The 26,884-nt window shown below is 42.6% G+C and overlaps 2 protein-coding genes across 9 annotated transcripts in view; one reads left to right on the forward strand and one right to left on the reverse strand.

The window, feature by feature from the left end:
• ANKRD6 (ankyrin repeat domain 6) overlaps positions 1-2,935 on the reverse strand; it is a 95,824-nt gene extending 92,889 nt beyond the window's left edge. For 5 of the 8 annotated variants that reach the window (XM_030489515.1, XM_030489510.1, XM_030489521.1 and 2 more), the window contains exons 1-2: positions 2,598-2,689; positions 2,040-2,172 (exon numbers count right to left, since the gene is read on the reverse strand). The gene's annotated coding sequence lies outside the window, so the exon portion shown is untranslated. Of the gene's footprint in view, positions 1-2,039; positions 2,380-2,597 lie in introns of those variants that run through there. The other 3 variants (XM_030489522.1, XM_030489519.1, XM_030489513.1) reach the window with 2 other exon arrangements.
• Positions 2,936-5,920: 2,985 nt separating this feature from the next.
• On the forward strand, positions 5,921-26,680 carry RRAGD (Ras related GTP binding D). Its single transcript, XM_030489524.1, has 7 exons — positions 5,921-6,659; positions 13,571-13,866; positions 14,281-14,480; positions 15,463-15,577; positions 21,320-21,462; positions 23,153-23,301; positions 25,320-26,680. The coding sequence occupies exons 1-7, from the start codon at positions 6,512-6,514 to the stop codon at positions 25,469-25,471; spliced, it is 1,203 nt and encodes a 400-aa protein (XP_030345384.1). The 5' UTR covers positions 5,921-6,511; the 3' UTR covers positions 25,472-26,680.
• Positions 26,681-26,884: the final 204 nt, after the last annotated feature.

Consider the following 26,884-nt stretch of genomic DNA (forward strand, 5'->3'; position numbering starts at 1 on the left):
CTGAAGTCTTGCCAAAGTGCAGCTCTACACTTTTTACTTTTGGTTGGATCATTTTTGAAGATGTCACATATTTCATTCCTTAATAAACAAAATGAGCTAAAATTACTTATTTTAATTTATTTGCCCAAAGCAATTACAACTCATGTGTGTCTTTGACAAACATCTCCCTAGGCCGATCTTGCCAGTGAAATATGGTACCTCATTTGTGGTTTTAAATAAAATACTTCCACTAAGTGACATGTTGCACTGATGTATCTCTAAGAAAACATATGAGTTCTTTGGAAGTGCATCCAAAGTCCTAACTGTTGAGAGAAAAAGAATTGCAAATCTGAAACTAATGAGAATAAATAAATAAAACATAGTTGTCAGATAGTATAATTAATTTAAGAACCTAGAAGTGCTTTACAAACATTCACTGCTACCCCTGCCATCCAGCAGATAGATATTGATAGTCCTATTAAACAGACTCAGAGACTAAGGGGCAGCAAGGTTTCCTTCTTACATCATTAAATGACTCACTGGCAAAGTCAGAGGTAGAGAAACGCAGCTCGAGGCTCAATCGCTCATTACCATACCGTACAAGCACCTGACTTATTAAGATATCATTCATCTTGTCAAGCCCAAGAACATCATAAGTTTGACAGTCCAAACTCCAGAACATGCCACCTGTGACAGGGCAGGATGCTAATCCAGGTGCTGCAACTACATGGTATCAGCAAACACTGAAGCCCCATTTGTGGATCCAGCTTCCCACAGTTTCTGTTCCTCAAAAAAAGAAAAGAACTCTGCAAAAAGCATGAAGAAAAGCACATGGATGATCAGGAGGTTGATCACTTTATTTTTACCAATCGTTTACTGATCATTTAATTTTTAATGTTCAAAGCCAGCCTCCTACATCAGGTTGATAGCACTCTCTGGGTATGTATCAAGAAATAGGGGAAACTGAAAGCTTTCCCAGCTGAGCACTATCACAAAGCCACTTTTGAATTTTATTACAATTTCTTTTCAAACAAACAACAGGGAAAGAAGCAATGAGATTACTACTGTTACAGAATTCCCATCCACTCTGGCAGACTAATAGGTTCTCACTGACACAAACAGGCATACATCATCTACATACCAGGCATCTAAATAAGGATTTGTACCCTTAACCTCTCACTGAAATCTAAAGGCAGGTAGATGCCTGATACGTTATGTAGCCAGCCAACTGCAGTTTTGGTACACTAGTAGATGTAACTAGTATTTTCTGCTCAGAAATTATTACGAAGTTCTGCATTGAAGCACGCCACGTCTTGTGGTCTGCAACACAACTGCAGATCTTACACATAATCATACATCTCCAGAAACACTTTGTTTTCCAAGTATCTAGAGAATGAAGATTACACAACACTTGGAACTTGAGCATGCCAAAATAAGTTATTGTAAAACTAGCTGCACACCTGGACATGCCACATTGAAAGCAAGCAAGTAAAGTAAATAACGTTCTCCTCAGAATATGCCATACACTTAAACAGTCCTACAGAGGGTCCAGACCATGCCTAATTAATGCTGCAGAATAATTCAGTCTTACATTTTTCCATCTTTGAACAGAGACAGATTTACTGATCTTTCCAATAGATTTCTTCTTTACTATTGGTAGGACATTCATTTAAACAACTAATTTGGGGGTAAGATTCACTGATTCACCTGCCAGCATGACACTTTCTACCCCTCTCAGTGTTTTCCCTGTGAATAAAAAGTATTCAGTAGAAAACAGTATTCAGTAGAAAACAACATGTCCTTTTGGTCATGTTTATTGCAGAAATATCAAACAGAAACCCAAATAAGCACTTCACACATAATTATAAAAGATATTGGTTATGCCTTTCAAGAAAAATAAAGCACTGTCTACAGCCTCTGCTGTAATGCACACAACACCCCAGGGCATGATAAGCCCTTTATTAATGCTTGCAATAAAATGAACACTGCAGAACAATTACACACTGTAGCCATGGATTTCTAAAACCAGAGAGCTCTCCCGTCAGCCAGTCTATACTCACAAGGTGTCGAGTCTTCAGAGGGAGCTGGTGTTTGCAGCAAACTACTGGAAATATTTTCAGTGGAGTTTTCAGGTGATGTCAATATCGGGAAGGATGACCTGGAGCCAGATGTCCATTTCTCATCAGACGCAGCCTTCAAAGTTGGAACAAGAGCGGTAAGGCTCCTCGTTTATACCCTCAAACCTGCAATTAAACCCCTACGTAGGCACAGGATCCTGTATCATTGCGGCAGCCCGGAGAGTTCGTGTGTGCATGAAAGGGAGGAGGTCTCTCCCCGGGGGGTCCCTCCCCGGACCCGACTCCGGGGCCGTAACAGGGAAACACTTTTAATTACTCGGGCACCGTGCGCTGCTTTTGCGAGGCCTGTACCCACCTGCAGCCCCGCCACCTCCGCGACCACCTCCCCGCCCCGCCGCGGCCCCCGGCCCCCGGCCCCAGCCCGCCGCCGCCCGCCACGACGCGCCCGCCCGCCCCACCACAGCCACACGCAGCCCCCCTGAGAGGGCGTGGGTTCGCGCCTGGAGTCCCACGCGTGCTCGGCGGCGGCGCCCCGCTCACCGGCGCTCCCCCCGCGGCACACGCTCCCCGTCAGGCGCGGGGCCGGGCACAGCCCGACCGTCTCCAACGGCGCCTCCGCCGCCGGGCTGGGCCGGGCCGGGCCGGGTTGGGCTGGGCTGGGCTGCCCCGGAGGTGGCGCCGCCACCGCCGTGCCCGCTGCGAGGGCGACACCCAGCGGCCGCGGCGAGCGAGCGGGCGGGCGGACAGCGCCCCGGCAGCCCGCCCCGCCTGCGACCCGGCGAAGGGCCGTGACAGGGCAGGTCCGGCTCGGCCCCTTCGCAGCCGCTCCCTACCGAGGAAACGGGGAAGGCGTGGGAACGCGGCCACTCTGCCCGGCACCGGCGCGGAGGATGGTCTTGACCACCGGCCTCGCCTCGGGCGGGACGAGTTACCCTGCTGGTCGGAAAGGCCTGGCTGCGGCCGTGGCGAGGCTCCTGGAGAGCTGGGTGATCTTCTGAACCGAAGGTCCTTCACAGCTTACTTGTGGAAGCTCGTAATAGTTTGTGTAGGAGCAGGAGGGCTGCAAACCCAGTGTCGCGGAGACCAGATGCCCTCCAGCAGGGAGGCAGGCAGCGGGCTCTGAAGCCTGGGCTGAAGGTCAGAGAGGGCTGACATAGAAGCTGGCTGTGCCTGCTCACCACCGCACTCACCCACCCCTTAGGTTCACCGAAGCCATGCGCGTGTTGGGGCAATTACATGTGTTTGTCGGCAATTCACACACCAACACCAATTTGTTTGGTAGGGAGGCAAACTAGATGGACCATCTGTAGACACCAGTACAGGAGAGAGGAGCTTGTGCGAGCGGGGTGAGTGAAACGATAAAAATGCCTTTATTAAAGTACTGGTTGAAGTTAATGTTACAACAAATAGTGTCTTGGATCCAGTGCAAGTTGCTTCCAAAGGCCATCCCTCTGGCTCAGGGGCGTTCTCAGGATGATGCCCTACACGGACAAAACACTGAAGTATCACCTACTTACACGACAAATACATTCTTTTGAATGTTTTTTTTGCAGATGATTCTACTTACACATTTTTCACTAAACTACAGTATTACACTAAACTACAGTATTCATCATTCTGTGGCGATCGTCACGCCATAGATTCACATCAAAATCCTTGGTGCTCTGCGGGAGAGATTTACTGACTGAATTTTGTGTTCTGACACCTCTCTGATCTCCGCACAGCTTTGTAGCTTTATCAGAACTACAGCACTTGTCTGAAGTCTGGTGTCATTACTGAAATTGGAATGTAACTGCTAAAATACTTAAAAATATGTTTTTGTTCCTCACAGATTATCATTGTCTTTGCTCATTTCCACGTTCAGGATAGGCCTGCTTCATGGGAATTTTATTCTACTTGGTACTGTGTAAAATTCTGGTATAGTTGAAGTATTTGTGTAACAGTTCAGCTGTATGTTAAATAAGTTCCAGATATGTAAATTTTTGCAGGACTGCGTTGGCTATGTTTGATCATTACGACTGAGAAACAGGATGTTAACACATTACAGAAAAACACTTTCTTGGCAGGCTCCTGTGACTGTCTGGATGTCAGTGGGACAATTCCCTTTTTTAATCCTGACAGCTAATTTTGTATTCTTCTGGATTTATTTTTTACCGTTGGGAAGAGAAATTCATGAGGGGATTCCCTGGATACCTGAAACAGAAAGTATGTCACGTCTATGAACCGCAGTTCCCCACAGACAAAGTCCAGTCACATCTAGTACTGTACATGTCGCATATTCAAAGACTCACCCCCTTGCCTACCTGCCCCTACTACAAATGCTGTGACTGAAGGCTGCGTACCGTTTCATTATGTGCAACTGGCTTCAAAAGTTACATGACCTGATGAAAAAGAAAGAAGAAAAAGGCAGAGGGGACAGAGAACAACTTCGTAGCAAAGGGACAAAGGAGGAACAAGTCCTGAAGCTTATGTAGAGTCAGTGACAGATTATATTGCCAAGGGCTTGGCAGAAGCGCTTCAGCCCTACTCTAAAAACCTATCTGGCGATGGGCCTAGCGTCTGCATGGCTTCGAAGCCAAAGCTGTGGTCAAGCAGGAGGTTGCTGACATCACTGTTGTGGCAAGAGCTGCACTGTAACCAGTCCTTTCATTCCTGAGCTTCTACACCCTGACTTACTAGTTAAGTATCTCCAAATTATTCTGTCTCTGTCTCTCACTGGTGATGTTTCATACCTCTCCGCATAAAAGAAAACTAATACAGATAGTCATTTCTAGGCAAGATGCACTCCCCATAACTGGCCTTGAAACTTAAGCCCTTTCTGCACAGATGTGGTCAGCCGGTGAGTGAGATGAATGGTCCTTCATTACAGACCTGGAAACTCTCCTCCTCTTTCCATAAGGAGTTTTCAACAGACTAAAGCCCTCCCCAGGGCTGGTCCAAGACACAATGCTGAAAACATGAGTGGTAAAACGTCCTGCTCCAAACTCAAGTCCTAATTCCTTGTAAGGGATTTAATTTTGAAATGTTTCCCATAATCTTTTGGTACATTGTTAATCTGTAAGAGCAAAACTTCCAAACCGTTGAGAATAAAGAAAAGCATTTCAGTAAATTCGCATATTAGTAGATCAGTCACTATGTGGAATGCCAGAGGAGGATTTCTCCCCCTCCCTCTCCTGAACAAAAGCATGCCTCCATTATCTCAAGTGGGTTAATGCAGCCTGGAAGGCCTGCTGATGAGAAGACCATCATGCAGTGTAGAGGTGGGAAAATAATCACCTGCAGGAAACACGTGGAGACTCCAAACGTAAGCCCAACCATTACACTGAATGCAGGGAGGGAGAACAGGACAGGACAGGACAAAGTAGTATGAGAGAAACAGAAACAGAAGAAAATGTGCTGCTGGAGAATCAGGAACTCATCTGCCAGTCACCACAGTGGGCAGCATGGGATAACAGCCAGTGACTAATGCACATGCTCTGGTGCTTAGACTGGTGCAAGACAACAGCAGCAGCACTGGAAGTTCCTGAGAAGGGGCCTGGCTGAGGCGCAGAAGGTCTGTCTGCACGGTGCAGGTCTGGAGGAAGCAATGGCAGGCAGTCCAGCGCACCTCAGCCTGTCAGGGGCTTCAAAACCCCATCCTCTTCCGAGGTTTACTCCTACGGTTTTCTTTAGTCTTCCTCATTCATCCAGATTATTATTTCTGAAATAATCTCTCACCCCCATTACAAATACGTTAGCACCCACCGTTTAGCGCCTGCCCTAGCATTTTGAGCCTGGGCATGGGACCACACGGTCGGCACGGAAGGAGCACGGGGCAGGCAGCCCACAGGCAGTGCCAAGCGGGCACGGCGGCTCCGTGAGCTGGGCTGGCCCGAGGCCCGCCGTCTCGCCCATGCTGAGGCAGAGGCGCGTGTGTGGCGATGCCGGAGGGCCCCTACGGCCGCTTTCGGGCTCCGTGTGGGGTGAGGCGCACGGCTTGACTGACCCAGAGGCCCCGCGGGGGGGCTGCCGGTCACAAGCACGCCAGCAGCAGGTTCCGTGCTGCAGGCCGCCGCTCCCCTCGCCCACCCGCCCCCCGCACGCCAGGGCCAGCGTCCCGTGTGCGCGCCACTCCCACGGGTGCCTCTAGGCCCGCGGTGGGAAGCGGCGGCGCCCGGCAGGCCCCGAAGCCCGCCTGGGAGCACCGCAGTGCCCGGGGCTCTGCCTGCCGGCGGCGGGGCCGCGCCTGCGAACCGGGCCTGGGCGAGCGCGGAGGCCCCACCAGCCCGTGAGCGGCCGCGTCAGGTGACGCGGGTCACGCCGCTGCTCTCGGTTCCCGCCCCGCCGGCAGGCTGCGCCGCGCGGGGGAGGGGAGCGGCGGCGGGGAGCGGCGGCAGCGCGGTGCCTGGGCACCCGGCCCCCAGCCTGCCCGGAGGCACAGGGGCCCTCCGAGCCCCGCCGGGAGCGCGGCCGGCATGAGCCAGGTGCCGAGGAAGCTGCAGGAGGAGGAAGAGGGGGACGAGGAGGAGGAAGAGGAGGAGGAGATCGTGGGCTTGGCGGGCTACGCCGATGGGGCCGAGTCCTTCTCGGACGGCGACGCGGAGAGCGGCGGCGATGAGGCGTGTGAGTGCCACCCGCGGCGACCACACCGGCACCAGCGGCGGGCGGGGAGCGGCGCCGCGGCCGCCGTGGGGCTGCCCCCGGCCGCGGAGGGGGCTGCGGGGCAGCTACGGGCAGCGGGTGCGGGTGTGGGGGGAGGGGAGGTGTGGGGCAGGGCCGGTCCCGCGTGCGCGGAGATGCGGGTGAAGCGGGGCAGCGGCCGGGGAGGGGGAGGTAGGTCGGGCTCCCGGGGGTCGGGCCTGTCTGCCTGCGGATGTGGGTCAGGGAGGAGGCAAGGCTCCCCGCGGGACTGGGGGCACGGCGAGGGCGAGCCAGGGAGAGCCGTGTGGGGGAGACGGGGCGGGCCGCGGCGGGGCCGGGGGTGAGCGGGGCGAGGGGTCGGGCTGAGCGGGGATGCTGCGAGGTGACCATGGGAGGGGACGGGACGCGGACAGGGTGCGACCGTGGGGTCAGGGTGAGCAGGGAGCTCTGAGGCAGGAGCAGGGTGAGGGCTGACAGGTATCAGGAAGGGTTGGGAAAGAGGGAGGAGGAAGCAAAAGGAGTGCATACAGTGCGTGTGCGGGTAACCTCCTTTCAGTATTTTCCATGTCTGGGGTGAGAGTTACTCGTTCTTAGCGGCCACAGCCTGATGGAGTGACTGGAATATGCCAGGGAGGTGGCGGGGTTGGGTGTCAGGCTATAAAGGGCAGTGGCAGCACGCAGCTCCGTGTCCAGGGCTGCTCTGCAGCTGTGAATGTCTGTCCCCACAGTGGCAGGTTCCACTAAACGTCTGCTGTCTGTCTGTCTGTCTGTGTGTATGAGGACAGCGTTACTCGCTGCATAGCTGTGTCAGCACGGATGGTGATGCTGGGAAGGACAGGCTCACCAGGAAAAGCAGTCTCATTCAGTAAAAATAGGCAATGCCAGCTCAGAGCCTGTTGCTTTCATTCAGAGTCTGAATTCATTCTTCTAAGACGTATTTCACAAAGGAGCTAGGAGAACTTTCAGTATCTCAGGATGAAAAAGAATTGCTTTTCTATAAGAGCATAATAAAAGGCCACATGTTTTAAGGCTACTTTTTTTATTAGCATGCAAAACCCTTCTCCTTAATGGCCCAGTCCTACAAGCTGCCATGAGAGTTATCACCCTGACTAATGCAGTTTGGGGGGGGGGGGGTGTCAGTGCTTTGAGTATAAGCCTTCCTGGTTAAAGGCTGTGGGAATGCTAGGGTGTAAAAGCTGTAGCTGAGACTAATTAAAGCCTTACTTGAAACTGCTAAAGAATTGCCTTTATTCCGATGCAAAGAGAATATATTTTTAGCATATTCCTTTTGTGCTAAACTAACTTAGCATTTTCTGTAGAGAAGTAATCCATATTCTGTCCTCAGAGGAATTGATTTGGATATTTTTCAATAGGAACTTTGTAAGACTAAGCTAAAAATTTCAGTTGCTTCTTCACAGTGACACCAGACTGTCATACATGACAGAAACAAACATTTACACCCTGAATAGCAGGAGAAGACAGTGCATGCAGGGACCTTTTTTAATACAGGATTAAAACAAAGGTCCATTTTAAGAGCCCAGATCCCCTGTCTTTCATTCTGAATTCTCTGGAGAAAGGAGCATAGAGCATATCTAATGGAGGGTGTTAGGATTTAGGTCTGTGTTTTGTGTATTTAAGACTGGGCTGCAGGGCAAGGTGCTTTCCTTTTCCCAGTTTTTGTCCTCTCTCTTCCTGGTTCTGTACAGTAAGTAGTCCAAAATGCAGTGCCACAGCCTCCACTTTTCTGCAAAGAAACAATGGAAAGGGCAACATGAGGAGAGCAGCTTCAATCCATGGCTGTTGAAAGTGAAGGGAGAAGCCAGGCTTAAAAGTAAAAGCATAATTTGTGCTTGTAGGCATGCAGGAGATTTCAAAACTTCGTACCGGTCGTCGCTCACCCTATACTGGTCTCTTGTCTCCAGCCTGTCTCCCATGGCTCTTGTCCTCTTCTTAATCTTTTTTTCTTTACACATAGGATCATATTCAGAGACCTTAGAGTGCTTAAGTTCGTGTAAAGCCTAATCATGTTTTTGATATATGCAATTAAAAAGTATTCAGAAGTGGGGAAACCCTCTGCAGAGTGTTCGAGGAAGTAGCTTTAAGACATATCATTGCAGAGTGCTGCACTTGTGGCAGAGCAGAACCAGGTCTTCTGGTTCTGAGTCTTTTCTTTAGCCACAAGAATTTTCTTCCACTAGGTATTTCTGCAATGTTTATGAACCCATAGTAGCTGAACAGCTTTCTTGATTGCATATAAGCTTTTTCTGTTAACATTTTTGGCTCAGGCCATCAGTTAGCATTGAAGATGTTCACTGTATGTGTCTTGACAGCACTCCAAAGTGCTGCAAATATCACAGTCACAGTAGTACTGGAAATGCTAGGAGATCAATGGGCTCAAAGGTACACAAGTGGAAAGTTTGAGACTGCCAATCCTCCTTTACACAAAAAGGTTAAAACTTAAAAATAACATAATTGTATTAGTGGGAAAAAACCCTAAACAACAAAACTAAGCTGTATTAGTTTAAAACTAGACTTAGAGGCTTGTTACTTTACAGATGGTAACATGAGCAAAATAATTTCTTTTGTCTTGAAGTCACTTGAGCAGATGAACTGCAATGCTTTATTTGGATGTTTGAAAACTGGTGATATCTACAAATGCACCTTCCACTGTGGCATCCCCATCACACATGCCTGTGAAGCACTGATAGTCCCCTGCTTTGACAATTAATTGCGATTGATGTGGAATTCAGGATGGGCATCAATTAGTTATCAATTAATATCTCTAATAGTATGAAGGAGATATTAAAATATTCATTGTGTACTGTGCTTTCTGGTGAGACAGCTCAGGACTGCTACGTGCAGTTCTCAATTAACTCCTCGGAGCTGGGCTCTTCTGCATGTTGCAAGGCACGCAAATGGCACTCCCTGAGCAAGGACACAACTGCAATTATAGAAATTTTGTAAGGAATCAAGTGCTTCTCTGTGGGGAAAGTGCTTTTGGGTTTGCTACGTTTAATTTGTGAATACTTCACAGAATCATAGAATAGTTAGGGTTGGAAAGGACCCTAAGATCATCTAGTTCCAACCCCCCTGCCATGGGCAGGGACACCTTGCACTAAACCATGTCACCCAAGACTCCATCCATCCTGGTCCTGAACACCGCCAGGGATGGAGCATTCACAACTTCCTTGGGCAACCCATTCCAGTGCTTCACCACCCTCACTGTAATGAACTTCTTCCTTATATCTAACCTAAACTTCCCCTGTTTAAGTTTGAACCCATTGCCCCTTGTCGTATCACTACAGTCCCTAATGAAGAGTCCAGGATGCAGCCTCTAACCACCATGACTTCTGTTCTTTAGAATTCTGCAACTCTTCAGCAGTTTCAAGTAAGGCTGCTTAGAAAAGTTGAAATAGGAAGGGCTGTTGATACGCCTTAGAAACTGGCATTTTATAACATTTGCTCTTTGCAAAAGTGAATGAAGCAGGAAATGCATTTCATCTCACAACAGGGAAAATTATCTTTCCCATATACAGAATAGAGGAGAGTTTAATGTTTCTCTTAAGCATATTATGATCTCACTTAGTAACCTAGTCTGGGAAGTTGCAGTGATACATCTACTGGCATTTCTGTGGCAAATTAAAGGAGGAGTTGTCATGCACTCTGCAAAGGAATGTGGGCAGGCAGCGCATCGTCCAATTCCTTTACATATAAGGTAATCTCTTAACTCTCTCTCAGAGGAAACTGCTAGAGCAGCCTTGCTATCTAGTCAGGTTTGGATGATACTCATTTACATTTGCCTGTCTTTTGAACTGGCAGGATTTCAACAGCTAAATAACAGTCTTACTAGCAGAAGAGGTTGTGTTCATTCTCATCAGTAACTGTGTTTGCACTTGCAACTGTTGGGGTTTTTTTAGTATTGCTTTAATATATATAAAACATTTTCTTTCTAGTAAATACTACAGTCCATAAAGATCTTACAGCCTGGAATAATTTAACATAACAACGATGTTAAAAGCCCAAGTTATTTAGAATGTATTTTGAGATAGGTGTGAGTTTTCAGCATATTTTTTAAAGAAAAGGGAGTTATGTAGGTAGCCTGTCTTGAAGTTGTCTCTTGGAAACTGGTGTCTACCTTCAGCCAAATTTGAATGAAAGATGTCTCAAAGATGATTAAATTCCCTCAAATTTTAGGAAAACTGGCATTCAGAAGAGAGTCCCAAATGGAAGTGTTCTCAGAGGGACAGGCAAGCAGATGTGTGCATTCTCTGTGGCAGCAGCTGGCAAACTGGTGTACTACATTGAGGAACAGACTAACCAACCACTATGTGTTGAGCTCCAGATCAGCCACAGCATGTCATATCTGTTATTTGGAGGATATGTTGTAAGACATACAGGGGGAAGTTGGTGTTATTGTGGTGGAGAGAGGAAGGGGACACAAAGTGCAAATCCCCAGCAAATTAGACTTCGCAAGATCTGCTGTGTACAGAGCAAATGGGAGGGTTTTCAGTTTTTTGAAACATGCAATAAGGGTTCAACCAGAAGACTGTTCTTCACCTGCCTTTATAAAGTTATTATAAAGCTTTGAATAAATTATTTTCCCTTCTTATAGCCAAAATGCAAATTGCATGACATATGGAATGAAATTGTGACTATACATTTGGCAGCTGTGGAAAAACTGTGCATTGAAGAAGAGAGTGGGGTGGAGGAAACTGTTAATTCCTTTACCTTTGGTTTGCTTTATTGACAAGACTGTACCCACCAAACATAAAATATTGTTATGTCAGCCTAGAGCAGATGTTTACTATTCCTCTATAGGTGTGAAGTATTGTGGACACGTTTCTTGCAGACACAGGAGGGTACTATCACTGTTGAGGTTGACAGGAAGAGTAGAGCAGCAGTTTATTGCTTCCTAAATGTGTTGTCTGTGGATCAGCAGAAGTTGGCCATGACTGTGTAAGGAGGATGAGATTCTTATGAGTTACCTATCGCTATTCCACTTGGAGTTTCATCTGCACACTGCTCCAGCCTGGCAGTGTTTCATGTGTGATAATTGACAAGAGCACAGTAAGTGCTAATACCTGTCAAGGCCTTTCAAATGTACGTAGCATGGATAGGATCCCACTGATAATGAGTTTTCAACTCCTGTCAGTCACTGTGGTGACATGGGCCCACACCGAGTGGCATAACCACTCAGGAGCCAGTAGATGGTGCCAAGGGATGTTTCATGCTAACACTGCAAGGCCTTCAGCTGAGAAGCCCTAATTCTCTAACCGAAGCTCAGGAGGCACAAACAGACTATGACAAGGTTCTCTGCCCTCCTGGCAGGTATGTGCTGCTCTTGTGTTTCTAAAAGTGGTGAGTGAGGCTTGAGGAACACAAGACGACACGTGTGATCACCACCCCGAGGTACAAAACATGCCCCTAGGTAAAGGATTCCTTCAAGCTTTCCATGTTTTTTAGCCCATAAGGCTATGTAATAAATTAACAGGTTCAAATTGTTGTTGCTGAGGTTTCTTGTTTTGGATTTTCCTACATTTGGTGTGAAGTTGATCACTTAACATATGTAGGGCGTGTGCAGGAAGGACGCATATGAACTAATGTGTGTTGTTTTTGTCTAATTCAACATTTATCCCAGCAGAAAAAGAGAAAGAAGTGTAATGATGTTGTGCTCTGAATTATGTTGAAAAGTCTCTACTGCAGTGGGTGGGAGAAGGTCTGCCTGACAGCTAGTGTGCTTAGCCTGTTGTCTAATCAGTATTTTAAACCTGACCACTCTGCAGATGGACAGCTCATTGACAACTCAGGTTTTTTGCATTGCTTGAGTTTGACACCACACATAGGGTATCACAGAGGTGTTTGAAAGCTTTTTACATCTATGTGCAGTACCGTTTTCAGCTCAGCGCCAAAGGACTTTTCAAAGTTACAGGCCAACTAAATGCAGCAATTTAGACTCTTGTAGCTGTTTTTACTACAGATACATGAAACTGAAGTCGGTGTGCTTACAGGTGGGGATAGCTATGCATTCATGTCCTTACACAACAGTATAGTTTACTTCTTTAACTACCTTTATGCTAATATAACTTCATCGGCACTAGAAAATGTTCTGGTTTAGTGATACCAGTTTCAAACTGGGGTACGTAACACAATGATGTCACTGTGTTCCCAGGCCTTTGTTTTGCAAATAGGCAGAGGATATGCTGTAATCTTATTTATTAGAAAACAAACTTCTACAGATCATAACGCAAATTATTCAACAGCAGGTGAAATCCTAACCATCTTAGAAAAGGACTCCTTGTGAGCTCAGTACTGGGTTGTAAGTCTCAACAAGGAGGAATTGTGTGCCTGTTAAGTTGTCCTCTTCCTATAGCTCCTGGGATGTGGGGGTTTGTTGATTTATCTACTTACTTCATTTATTTATTTATTTAAGAGGAAGGAAGCCCTCATATAGCCTTAGGAAGATGACACAGATGTAACTAACACAAACATTCCTTTCTTCCAGCAGTGTGATGTAGCTATCAGTTGACAAGGGTATTTGTTACAGATGATACTCTTTTAAAGAAGAATGTATATGGGATAGTGTTAAAGTAAAATTGGCTGGTTTAGGATATCTGTGTGTGATAACACATTTTTCACGTACAAACTGAGCAAATAGGCCTTCTCCGGTCTCTGTCTTACAAGGGAGAAGTAGGTTTTCTGATACTATAGCCTAAAGGGGCAAATAATTCAAATTAAAATGCCGATAGCACTGCTCCATAAGCTTAGAAATTGGTAACATTTGCATACATCCAAGTCAAAATGTCATGAAAATAAATGTCAAATGCATTTTATCTGGCAGTTGCTAATTATATTGCCATAGTATATTACTTTTCTTCTTGTGTGGTTTTATTCAGTTTTGGATTTCAATGATCCCTTCAGTACTGAAGTTAAGCCAAGAATCCTGCTCATGGGATTGAGAAGAAGTGGGAAGTCTTCCATTCAGAAAGTTGTCTTTCACAAAATGTCGCCGAATGAGACTCTCTTCTTGGAGAGCACAAACAAGATCTGCAGAGAGGATGTTTCCAACAGCTCCTTTGTCAACTTTCAGATATGGGATTTTCCTGGGCAGATTGACTTCTTTGACCCTACATTTGACTACGAGATGATTTTCAGAGGCACTGGAGCACTGATATTTGTTATTGATTCTCAGGTAAAAAAGGAGCTTTAAGCTACCTTTTCCTTTTCTTCTTTCAGCAATAGACAAATGGGTTGGAAAGCCTAGATTTTTTTTCAAAACAAATAAATAACCTATATCACAAACACACACTGAAAGAAACTCACTAGAGTCTGGAGAGCTGCTTGGTTATTTTTAATCTCTCTCTGCAGTATGTTCAAAAGTTAACTAATTTGCTTTAACATCTCAAGGTTCTTGCTCATATTTCTGATTGCTGAGAGCATGAGATTGGTGCACATGCTGGATGTAGGCTCAGGCTTCTACTTACAAGAAATAAAAAAATTAAGCTGTTGTTGAACTGTAGCGTTATCTAAAAGTAAGTATTGTAAAGTTTTATATATATTTTTTTGAACTTTCCCACAGTTGTAGCTTTTCTTTTTATTTCATTAGGATGATTATATGGAAGCATTAGCTCGGCTGCATCTTACTGTTACCAGAGCCTATAAAGTGAATCCAGATATCAACTTTGAAATCTTTATCCATAAAGTGGATGGTTTATCTGATGATCACAAGATTGAAACGCAAAGAGATATTCACCAAAGGGCAAATGATGACCTTGCAGATGCTGGATTGGAGAAGATTCACCTCAGGTGAGAAAAGCTGCTGTGCAGAGAATCCTAAAGAAAGCAGCTTATTTGACAAGTTACCATTTTCTGTTCTCTTAAAGTAGCTGGCTACAAGCTTTTGATATGTGAAAGAAAAGGATAAGCAGAGACATTGCATTTGACCTGAACCAAAGTATCTTATTTCTGATTGCTGTCTTGGAGAGAAAGATGGAGAGATATGCTTAAAACCAGATGACAAATATGCCAGAGTCCTACCAGTTTTGCTGCAGCTGCTGTCTTGAAATAAGTTGCTTGGACAGTGGCAGCATCCAGTAGAACATCAGCCAGTAGAGTGTATACGTCACCTACATTACTTTTGCCTTCTTTGAAACCTCTGTGCCTCCCAATCCCCTCCCAGTCTTTAGTCCTTACTGCTGCAGCCTGCTTGGAGCCACTTGAGAAGACAGGTGCTGCATCTTTGCCTTAAGTCTGCTGATAAAGCAGATTATTGTAGCAAATAATGAAAAATTAATGGATTTCTGCAGACTGGGAACTAGAGGACATCAAGTTGTCATGGCTTTCTTAGCACTTAAAGCCAAGTACAAATATATTAAAAAGGGAGACTTGCTCTGTGAACATGCTAGCTCTTTACTGCTCTTAACTACTTGACTGCATCGTTGCACTGATAAGTGGGTCCACAGCTTTTAAAAAGTATACTAAACCAGACATATTCAGTAATATTCCTCTCCTGCAATTTGAAAAATATTTTCATAAGAAAACCAAGGTGGGAGTTGCATCATGAAGTTCTACATCAAGGTGGTCTAGTTTGCAGTGTTTAGTTTGTTTTTTTCTTAAACAGAGATGAAGTCCTATGCTTTCATCATAACATGATTTTTGATCACAAGGGGTAATTGCAAAAGTGTAGGCACTTGCTGTTTGACAATATTTCATTTCACTCATATTATGAAAGGTACATCATGTTCACAGTATGTGGCTAAAAGGAAAATGTGGTGACGTTTTTTTCCAGCTTTTATCTGACAAGCATATATGATCATTCTATATTTGAAGCATTTAGCAAAGTGGTACAGAAACTGATTCCACAGCTCCCAACACTGGAAAACCTGCTTAACATCTTTATTTCAGTAAGTACTTGTTATATACTTTGTCTGTAGATCCGGCTATGTCCAACATGCATGTTCAGATACTCTGCTCACTGCCTTCTCAGAGATAATGAGCAATGTGAACTCTCAGAGGAATTATCAGAACTTAGTTGAAATGCACGCACATGCCGCTTGGCCTCACCTCCCTGTCTGTGAAACAGTGTTGCTGTGCTGCTGAGATACTCCCAGTATTTCCTGAATCACATAAAGTGGGTTAGCAGTCATCACTTTTCTGCTCATACATTAATCTGAATGTTGCAAAGGTCTGCGCTGCATGCATTTGTTTAAGTAGTACTTAAAATTTGGATAAATAAATTCCTAAAGGAACATTATCTAACATTATCTAGTCTGACTTCCTGTGTAGAGCTGTCTGTAGTGCTTCCTAGAATTAATTGTACTTTGTATCAAAGTTTACCCCTTCTCTTGTCTTGACATTTTTAGAGGTAGAGTTCTTCACAACTTTCACCGCTTCTGTAGTTACTCTGAAGGCCAGTTAAGGAAGCTTTGTGTACCTAGTGGCTTGTTATCACTGTGGAGGTAAATTGGTTGCTCCACTGTTCCTGTATGTGTGATCCCTTCGTGTCCTTCATACTGGGACTGACACTCACCAGATCCCTCGTGGAGTCACTATGACACGCGCTAATGCACTGTTTAATTTAGTTAAAAGCAGGTCATGGAGGAGTCAGACATGCTCTTGCTTTGGCACAAGATAACAGTTGGGAACATGTGGTCATGAGCAAAGGGGAGCACAGGAGGTTGTGAAAAGGAGGAACTCTCTGTTTTGGTGGTCCTTAAGTCAGGTCATAGCAGCTTCCTGAACTGCATGCGTTCTCACAGTATTCTAATTTTGCACCTTTCATTTAGCATTAATTTCTCAAGCTCCAATTTCCAATCATGGTATTTTGTTGTGCCTTTTTGTGATTTTGATGTAATGAACTTACTTAATATTATTCAACAGCCTGTAAGATAAAATTAGATTTCACAGTTTCTCAGTGTAGGCTGTGAAAGCGGAGAGAGAAAAAAGTTGGATGTGTTGCTGAAAGGGAGAGCTAGGATGAGAGGAAAATCTGTCCAAAACTTACTCTTTTACTATTGAAGAACAAATTATGCTATTTCATACTGAATAGTTTGTTACAAAAATCTGTTTGTACCAAAATGGCTGGACTGTATAGCAGTTATCATTGAGTCTCAAACTCAAACTTAGGATGGTAAGGTAATGAAAAGAGTGATGACAACAGTTCTGGAGCAATTTGATATTGAATATGCTACAGAGTCTTAAAGAGAAAGCTGCCTGAATGGTAGTCCTCCTTGCACCAGTCACTCCAGTCACTCATACTGCAAGTCAGATCTCTGTATGGGGTCTCCTCACAGTTTGGAGTTGAAGAAGAATTTGTACCAAACGATGAGATGAATCAAACACAAGCTGCTTCCTGAATGACTGATGACAGTTATTTGTGTTTCTTGAACATCCAGATCCAATAATATCTAGAATAGCAGATGTAATTTGTGAGGAAGAGCAAGTCTTTTAAACGAATGGGCAGTCCAAATAACTGAGAGAGGTACACTATTTGCCCTATTTGGTACGGGAAAGAGTCTCAGACTGCTTCTTAACTCCAAAGAGAGCGAAGTCCAGTTTGTTAATGACCTAGAGCAAGGTGTAGCTGCATCACTATGTCTTGCTGTCTGTTTTTACAAGTATCTTCTATCCGTAGACAAGAGATGTAGAATGACTATTTGCCACCACAGGAAGAGTAAACATCATTCTCCAGAATTAGTTAGTGGGAACCTCTTTACTTTAGCAACTTTGTGACAACAAATCTTGACATGGATTTTGGTCATGCCTTACCTCAGGAAGCCAGTGTGGGTGTATTGGTGTTCTAGTTTGGGTTTTGCAGCAATGTTCCTGAGGATGTGCTTTCATTTATGCCATGGAGACTTGAAACACAAAAAGCTGATGGTTACAAAAATAGATCTGTGATCACTCTTGAGTTCACAGCAGGTTTGTGCCTAACTTTGTAGTGCCACAGTGTGTTAGCTTGTACATTTGAGGAACCATCAGTGTGATAATACTGCTTCTACATTCTTTAACATAAATGCTTGTAAATCATAAAATAGTAGTTGATCTGGCATTCAAAACCCATGTAAATCTCACCTGACTAACACTCTTATCACTTCGTATAGAAGGATGTCTATTGTTCAATTACTGTCACCTTACTAGGCAATGAAGTTGTGTGAAACAGGAATGTGGATTTTAATTTTAGGGTTGTTGGTTATTTTTTTGAGGAACATTAAAAAGTATGTGTTAAAAACAAACAATGAGTTGTCATGGTAACAATAAAATTAAGTACAGATTTGTTTAATTATTTAAATCTAATAATATGTAAAATCAAACGTAGTATTTAAAATTAAAATTCATTCATGAAATCTGCTGTTTGCTGTAAGATCTGTTAAAATAACTGTCCAAATTTCATTCCTAACTGTAAGTAACTGGTGATGTTCTGTAAAGTCTTTTAAAAATTACTTTTTAGGGCCAAATTCTGGCTTACTCTTAAGGCTTTCATGAAGGAAAAAGATAGGCCCATTTACCTAACCTAGGAATTGGAGTAATGCTACCAGTTTTACTGAACCCATTCCATTTAAAGAATAGAAACTGCCTACTTTACCACACCCAGTATAGTTGAGAAACATGGTTTGAATTTGAGCTACGTCATGGTTTTTACCCATCCAAAATAAAATCCCATCTAGTCACTACACATTTTCCGCAATGACTGTCTTGGTTCAGATAAGCCATAGAGTACTCTTAACATCGCTTCAGAGTGATTGATAGAGCTTCTAGCACATGTTGCATCTTCTTTCCAAGCTGTAGGGTTGCGTCAGACATAACTGGTGCTTATTCTGACCCTGTTCTCCTTGACATCAATGGCAGCGTTTCATTCAATTGCATAAGGCAGCTGTTGGCCTTTGTTTCTCTAATAAGGAACACTCCTGCTCTAGTAACAGAAACAGCTGATTTCTTACTGTCATTTTCCCTGACTGAGCATTAATGTTGTAATATCTCTTTGAAGAGTATTTTTTATCCACTGTTTCCTGTTTTTTTATGACCTGTTTGTACTGGTATTGTTTTCCCTCGAGCAATTTCCTCACAAACATTCTGGCAAATCCTTTGCTTTTTCAGTTGAAGTTGTACTAAAAACTCTGGCAAATTAAATCTTTGAAGTCATGTGAGTACAATTTAGTGGTTTCTACTCCTGGTAGTCCATCCTACCCTTTCACAGAGGTTTCTGTCACCATACAAAATTCAACAAAAGTAAGTTTCTCAGCCTGTCCTACCATGATGTATTAATTTCAATTGAAAATGAGCATAGTTTAAGACACCAAGCTCTGCCCTTACCAGCAGGCATAACCTCTCAAGATGAAAACTTTTTAAACTGTCACTGCAAATACAGGCAGGCTGTAGCAGCTGGAGTTCTGAGATAGAAAAATCACTTCTCATTGTTAAATGTTACTATATTGTCACTGGCATCTTAATAATTTACATCTTACCTGTACAGCTGAAATTATCACTATCTCTCTCTTTGTATCATACATAATTTTATAATTAAGCCCTCATGAATGACAGCACAGGGCTTGAGTTCCAACTTCTTTTGTCTAAAAGGACTTGTATTTTCAAATATGTATTTTGGCAATGAATTACGGCTATATGCTTGTATTTACAGGTGAATCTTGTGCTTAATTTTATTTGACAGCAGCTTTTGAAGTATGTGAGGTGCTGTCAGAATTATTATTTAAAAACTATTGTATATGGCCAGAATAACCAAAATACATATGCATACATTTTTGTTCTTGGTGCTCAGAGAACATAGACTTGCAGAGCCATGTAGGCTGCAAGGGACTTTTAGAGGTCAGTTCCTGCTCAGAGTCAGGCAAGTTAGAGCAGGTTGCTCATGGCTGTGGCTTTGTGTATCTCCAACGATGGAAAGTCTACAAGCACTGGGTCAGCATGCTCCCAGTGCTTCACAGCTCTAATGCTAATTTTTTATTTTTTTTTTTAATCATGTCAGAATTCCAGTTTGTGCCTTTTGCCTCCTGTCATTCAACACTGTAGCTCTGAAAAGAGTTTGGCTCTGTTTTCTCAGCACCCTTACATTAGGTATTTGTAGATAGCAACGAGCCTTCTCCAGGCTGAAAAAAGCCAGTTCTCTGAGGCTTTTCTTGTATATCATGTGCTTCAGCCCATGTACCTAATATATCCACAATGTATACTTGTTTTGAATATTTTTTTTTTTTACTAAAGACTTACTGAAATACGCCACTCAAGAAGTCTTTTCTATAATGAAATGCAAGAAATTCACCTCTATACTCTGTTGTCATTGATGGATGTTTCCAGCCTTAGCTGTATGTGCAATGGTGGAAGAATTAAGCCTCTTTAAGAAGAAAATGCCCCAAATATTGCTGGCCATTGTTCAATAGTATACCTAGTTTTGACATGTTTCTACCTATTTCAGGAAATTTGGAAAGTGGGAGGGTCACACTAGTCTCTTAACTGTGTGTTGAATAGTTGACTTAGAAAAGAAAGCAGAAAAAAGGAAAAGTTCTGTAACTACAAAGGAAGCCAAAGCTACTAAAACTTGTTAGGGGGTTGCAGTGTGTTTTTTTGGTAGCTCTGGCAGCAGTCCCAAACCATATTAAAAAGGGAAGCCCATATATGGAGAAAATTTGGTTTGATGGAAGAAAGTTGCTTTTCTTCCTGTGTAAGTGGATTCTGAAGCACATTTTATAGCTTGAGATTTAGCAATCTGGGAAATTGCTCTTTGTGTTCATGCTGGGACAGGTGCCCAGGTGCAATCCCTTGATATCAGCAAGCAAATCTGCTGTTCCCAGTTAAGCAGTACACATTTTTCCTCTTTTTTTGTTTTCCCCCAGGAAGCAGAGGCTGATGGCATCTCACATTATCCACGCAAAGAGTATGAGCAGGCATTCCTGGCTAGCCTCTGAGAGCTGCGAATGTGATACATCTCCAGTATGGAGAGAGTCTTAATCAGCTTGGCAGGATGACAGGAACATAGCTGTCATCACATTAGCAAGCCTTAGCATTATAAGCATGCCCTTAACCACCAATGCTACATGAAAACTGAAAGAGCACCATCAAAATATTGGGCTTGCTCCTGTGATCCTAAAAGAGGTTCTGAGGAGTCAGACAGTAAACCAGCTACAGACCCTGATGAGGCAATTTCTCAATTTCCTTGAGAAATTAGTTCCCAAACACTACTGCTGCCTTTGTCCATCAACTTTTTCTTTTCCTTCTTTCTATCTTCTTACATGTCCAGCTAGAATACCTTTAAACTACAGCTCTCTTTTGATGTCCATTTTTACAGTCAAAAACCCTAAAGCTTGATCTTGGAAGATTTACAACCCCCCCTGCATTTTCCACTGAAAATAAATGTAATCTCTCCAGATGTTTTCCAGACAGGGGAAGTTTAGGAGTGTAAGTTGGTGTTATGTCTGCTCAGAGGCAGAAACTTGGAAGGTTTGTGAGCATCAAGGTTTGCTACAAATAGCAGTGCTGTATGTACAGTTCTTTCAAAATGAGCTCGATTGCAGTTTAACTTCCACTTCTTCAGCATAGCTTTTTTGTGTAACAGGCAATTTGGGGAACCAATAAGCTTGGTATTCATTTGAAGACATGGCTTCTATTTTATTCTTTTTTCTTCTTTTCTTAAATAGAATTCTGGGATTGAAAAAGCATTTTTATTTGATGTAGTCAGTAAGATCTATATTGCAACGGACAGTACTCCAGTGGATATGCAAACGTACGAACTCTGCTGTGATATGATAGATGTTGTGATTGACATTTCTTGTATATATGGGTAAGTAAATTGTTAATGTTTTTCACAAAACTCTGTACCTAGAATCTGAATGGCCCCAAAATTAGAGTGATGTGGGTACAAACAATATGAGAAGGTGTAATTTGCCAGAGTAATTTGTCAGGACAGAAGAGAAGGAGGAAGCGGCAGGCCTTAGAGGAACAGATCCCTTGCCAGCAACAAGCACCGTTCCCCTGCCCAGCCTCTTTTGTGAACACTATCCTCTTTTTATGGTTATATTTTTATTCGGAGGAAGGAGTGGGAAGTAACCCACTTAAAAAAAAGGAAACATTATGTTTTTGTTCCCCAGGGACAAAGGCAACAGAATGATGCCTCCCATTAAAAAATAAAGTGGGGCCACATTGTTTAATAGCTAGTGGCCCTTGCTAGCCTCAGAATGCTGCTTCACTCTTCATTCAGTTCTCTCTTTCTTCTCTTTTCCCTGCATGACCTTTGTGGTTTGATTGATTGATTGATTGATTTATTTATTTATTTTCAGTTTTCCTTCCTTATACATTGGCAACTGGAGATCTCCTGGGGTAGCATGTACATCTGCTTGCAAGTTACGTTTTAAATGGCTTGGCTCTTGGCCAAATGTAATGTGAGCTACTCCTGGGAAAGGCAGGGACACATTAAGATGTAGTGCATTAAGATGCATTAGACTTGGAGGCTAAACTGCAGCATGCTTAAAATGTGCTAGACTTTGGTAGTCTTGCAGTCTTACCCACTGACAGACTTCTTGCACACTTGGAGAGTACAAGGGAGAATCCTAGTGCAGCTGTGCAATAAGCATTAGAACTTCAAAAGAACAACAAATTGTTGACTAGCTTTCTAAAATTTCTTAAGTTTATACATTCTACTGTGTGTTTCAGATTTTTGAGTCACTTCAGTAAGTGTACAAGAACAAAATGTCACCTTGCCACTGTCTTTGTGTAACCATTTAGCATTTATCACCAGAAATCTCCTTGCCATGTTTTTAGCTGTAGTCTAAAGACATGGTACTACAGTTTATTTCTTGTCCTCTGTTCCTGGAGCATCTGTGGAACTTGCTACATTAATATATTATTGATACTAGTTGTTCTGGGAGGTTGGTGATAACCCATTTGATAAGATCTGTGTGTGTATTCAGGAATGAGAGTAAAATTACAACGTACAAAACTAATACAGTGATCATCATGACACATCATCTGTTAGGGAGAAATCTCTTTTCACAATGTGATGTTGCAAAAGCCAACATCTCATGAGGAAAGTCTCATGATGGCTTAAACTATCAGTCAGCTGCCACTGTTCAAGCAAGGTTACTGGATGTGGAATTACCAGTACAGACTTAATGGTTCACAGGTTTTAGATAAAGGCGTAATACAGCACAGTGATAAGAGAACCTTGCGGTAAATGTCTGGTAACTAACAGAAGGTAAAATAAGGCTCCAGTTCAGGCACTTGGCAATCAAACAATCTGATATCTAGCCCCAAATCTAAGATTTGGTGTGTGATAGGGTAAATGATTTAATCTTTATGTCTTCTTAGTTTACATTGTGTGTAGTTTGAAGAAGAGTCTCCCTGAAAGGTTAAAATGAGAATTCTATGAAGTTTGAGATTATCTGCTGAAAGAGCCAATGTGGGAGTATTTCTGTTAGGTCATCTGGTGGCTTATCTTTTCCTGTTTGTTCATTTGTTTGAATATTGTTCTTTAGGCTTAAAGATGATGGCACTGGAACTCCTTACGACAAAGAATCAATGGCAATCATAAAACTGAACAATACAACTGTCCTTTATTTAAAAGAGGTGACAAAATTCCTTGCTCTTGTTTGTTTTGTCAGAGAAGAAAGCTTCGAGAGAAAAGGTATTTTTCCCTTTTCTGGTATTGCTTTACTTTTCCTTTATATTAGTGAGTTAATGAATAACTGTGGTTGCCATTAGCTGATAACAGTCTCTAGCTGTATCCCAAATATTAAAGGTAAGTATAGTTTGATAGAGCTTACATAACATGTTGAAAGGCATGAAGTATTTGTGCTGGCATTAAGATAAGATGAAATCATAAACATATTTGACAACTTTCTAATATGAAAGCATATGAAAGTTTACATCCAGTGCAGTAAAGCTTCCATCTGCAACAGGAGAATGTGTCAGTTTTTCTTGGCTAACGTTGATTTGTACCTGTGGGCGCCAGCAGGCACATTTGGGACAGCTTGCATGCCATAACCAAGGCGAAATTATTGAAACTGGCTGATAGAAAGAAATATGTTCTTGCTTTTCTCATCTCTGAAAAGAGGCTTTAGAAAAGCTGCATGTTTGGTACCTAGGTGGCTTTCATATTTTGCAGTTAAAACGCGTAAGATTTCTTGGTTATCTCTCTGACCCTGGCCAAGGTCAATACTGAAAGCTTAGTTTGTGATCATTCTGCTTGCTCCGAGTTACTGGTGTTAGAGAAATGCCCTGAGACCAGAACTGAGCAGTGGAAGAGTGAGTGATCGTCTGGTCTGTGTCCCCATCTCGTGATACTAATTCACCAGTCAGTGTTGGTGTGTGAATGCAGTACTTGCACCATGGCTGATGGCTGTTTGACAGGCTATTTAGCTTTTATTTTATAGAACTTCAACTGGTCAAATTTCTCTTTCGTACCTGTACCACCTTTATTATCTATGAATGCTAGACACAGTCACTTTCTTTTTAAGAGGTGTTACTTCAACATGCCTACTAACAACACTGTTTCAGAAAAGACACCATGTTGAATAAACACCCATTAGGGTTTGTCCAAAACTGTATCAGGTTGTTGTGTGTACATAGTTTGGGACACTTCATGCTGTAGCCTGTATTATTTAACAGTACAGTTCTGGTATTATACAGATTAACTTTTGGTGCCAGGTGACTTCCACATAATATTTTGCTGAACTCTGGTAAGAGGGAAGATATTTCCTGGAAAAAAAAAAAATCAAAGTGTAACATGGTGGAATTAAACCACTTAAAATATGTATCATCTCCTATTAGGGAAATTGAAGTAAAAACCACATCAGTATTTGAGTTAAGAAAGCTTTAACGTTAACCTTGAATGAGGTCATAAGCTCAGTACTGAAATTCTAAAATTGTATTGCAGTGTTACACAATTGTAACACCCAGTAAGTCTTCCTAGTGACTACCAGTATGGCTTTACAGCTTTTCTGTGGGATCACATTAAGCCCACTCACGTGGTAATGTTATGTGCCTGTTATGTACATACGTAATCTAACAGCATGCCTGTTATTTTTCAATTACAGTGTAATATGAAGTATAGCTGGCTGTTATTGGGTAATATTTCTATCAAGTATCCATTTCAAAGCTTATGCATTGTCAAAAATTAAAATCATAGAATCATAGAATAGTAAGGGTTGGAAAGGACCTTAAGATCATCTAGTTCCAACCCCCTGCCATGGGCAGGGACACCTCGCACTAAAGTCCTCGCACTAAATCCTTTGATTACTAGATGCTGCTTACTTTTATCACAGTTATTCTGTAAAGCAAATTTACAAAATGACACCATATTCTATGAAAGATTTCATTTTTTTTCTTGGATGCTGAGCACTTCTTCAAAGGTCTTTATTAAGTTAAACTTCATTATCTGCCAGCGAACTTCTGTTTGTTTTTCCTGAAGGCTAATAAGTATATTTAATATCAGACATAGTATGGAACTGTAATGGTCACTAAATCATGTATATTTATCAAACAAGCTTTTGCTTAGCATAGGAAAAAATGCCTGTAAAATTCACTGATTATGACCTCCAGTGTGATATTTCACTAAATGTAGAACATAACATAAGCAATTTTTTCATGACCTAATTTGTATAAATGTCTTTAGTAATATGAAAAATATTTATGTCTCTGTAGGATTAATAGACTACAATTTCCATTGTTTTCGAAAAGCCATACAAGAAGTATTTGAAGTAAGAATGAAAGTAGTAAGATCTCGAAAACATCAAAGCCACATGCAAAAAAACAAAAGACCCACTCCCAATGGGACACCAAGAATGCCACTGTAACTGAGGTTTTCTGGCAATGTGGCAAGCAGAGTTTTCATGAAGTTGATGTGACTTCTGCATCTCCTTGCACTGAGTGAAGAGGAAAACAAACGGGACTGATGTATTATATGAATTTTCCCTGAACGTTCAGAAAGCACTGTTTAATATTTTTATCCAATCAGTTTTTTCATATAGTGAGCACTTTGAGCAAATGTTGTATATATAAGCATTGAGGTGAACACTTGTAAGAATTTTCTTAATATATGCTGTAAACCTTTTTCATGCCATATTAAGAAGAAACAGCTGTGACAGAAATACTGGGTACATAATTTGCACTTTTTCATGTTTTCCTTGTGGAGTTGGACTTTGACAAACTTAGTTTTTATGGTGATTTTGATGCATGGTGTCAGGTAAAATGTATGCTGTAGTTTATTTACCTGCTACAATCAAATTGGTTAGTAAACAATTAAGAAAACTTGGTACAATGCCTTTTAAAATTTGTGACAGCTAATACCTAACATTCATACAGATCTAATTTCGTATATTTTTCAATTTGTAAACTGAAGAATAATTTTGAAGTATTATAGCAATAAGCACCTTACCAGGGATCATAACTGGTAGGTAAATATTAGCTTTTATAAAACAAATAGCCTTTTGGCCAAATCTCATCCGGAGTTCTCCATAACACTGGTCATGCCCTCTGTTGGGTCTGTTTTTATTATTTACCTCAGCATATACCACTAAAATACTTTTCTATAAAGATATTTGTTTTGTAAAATGGCTCTATGTTGCACTGGTATTTTTATAAGGTTTCAGAGGAGGGTGTCCTATCTGAAAGGCTGAATTTACATTGCTAAGTTTGTTTTGAGAGCCTGCACATCTGCACTTGGCGCAGTGAAGAATCTGTATGTTTTTCCACCTTGACGTTCTGATGTACTGATAGGAAGCCCTAAAGATATGAGCGCTGGGTTCTGATTCCCTCTAATAGGGGTACGTCTGTGATTGAAATCAAGAAGAGACCATTAAAACGAGGACTGGACAATACCTGCTGTAGTAATCGGCGAACGTCACTACGTTTTATTTTAATACTGAACATGGGTAGACTTACCACAGGATCAGCCAGGACAGCAGAGCACTCTCAAACCTAAAAGAAGTAAAACTTGCTTTCCGAGTTCTGTATTCACTGGTTTTGTTTAATTAATGATACAAAATTATAGTTTCTAGTCAGAAGAGCAGCTCTTGTTTTTCTCCAGTCCTTCCACAAACCAATTGCATGTGCGGTCCAGTGGTGTTGGCAGCTCTTGGGTGTGGGAAGAGCTTGACCTAAATGGGAAGCAGCTTGCCATACACCAGAAACAGGTAAGGGGAGGTATACCTCACTCATTCGTAACTGATGTGCTCCTAGCTGAGATAGCTCTGGAGACAGATGGGTGG

The sequence above is a fragment of the Strigops habroptila genome, chromosome 6, assembly GCF_004027225.2.
Source record: "Strigops habroptila isolate Jane chromosome 6, bStrHab1.2.pri, whole genome shotgun sequence".
Lineage (NCBI taxonomy): Eukaryota > Metazoa > Chordata > Aves > Psittaciformes > Psittacidae > Strigops > Strigops habroptila.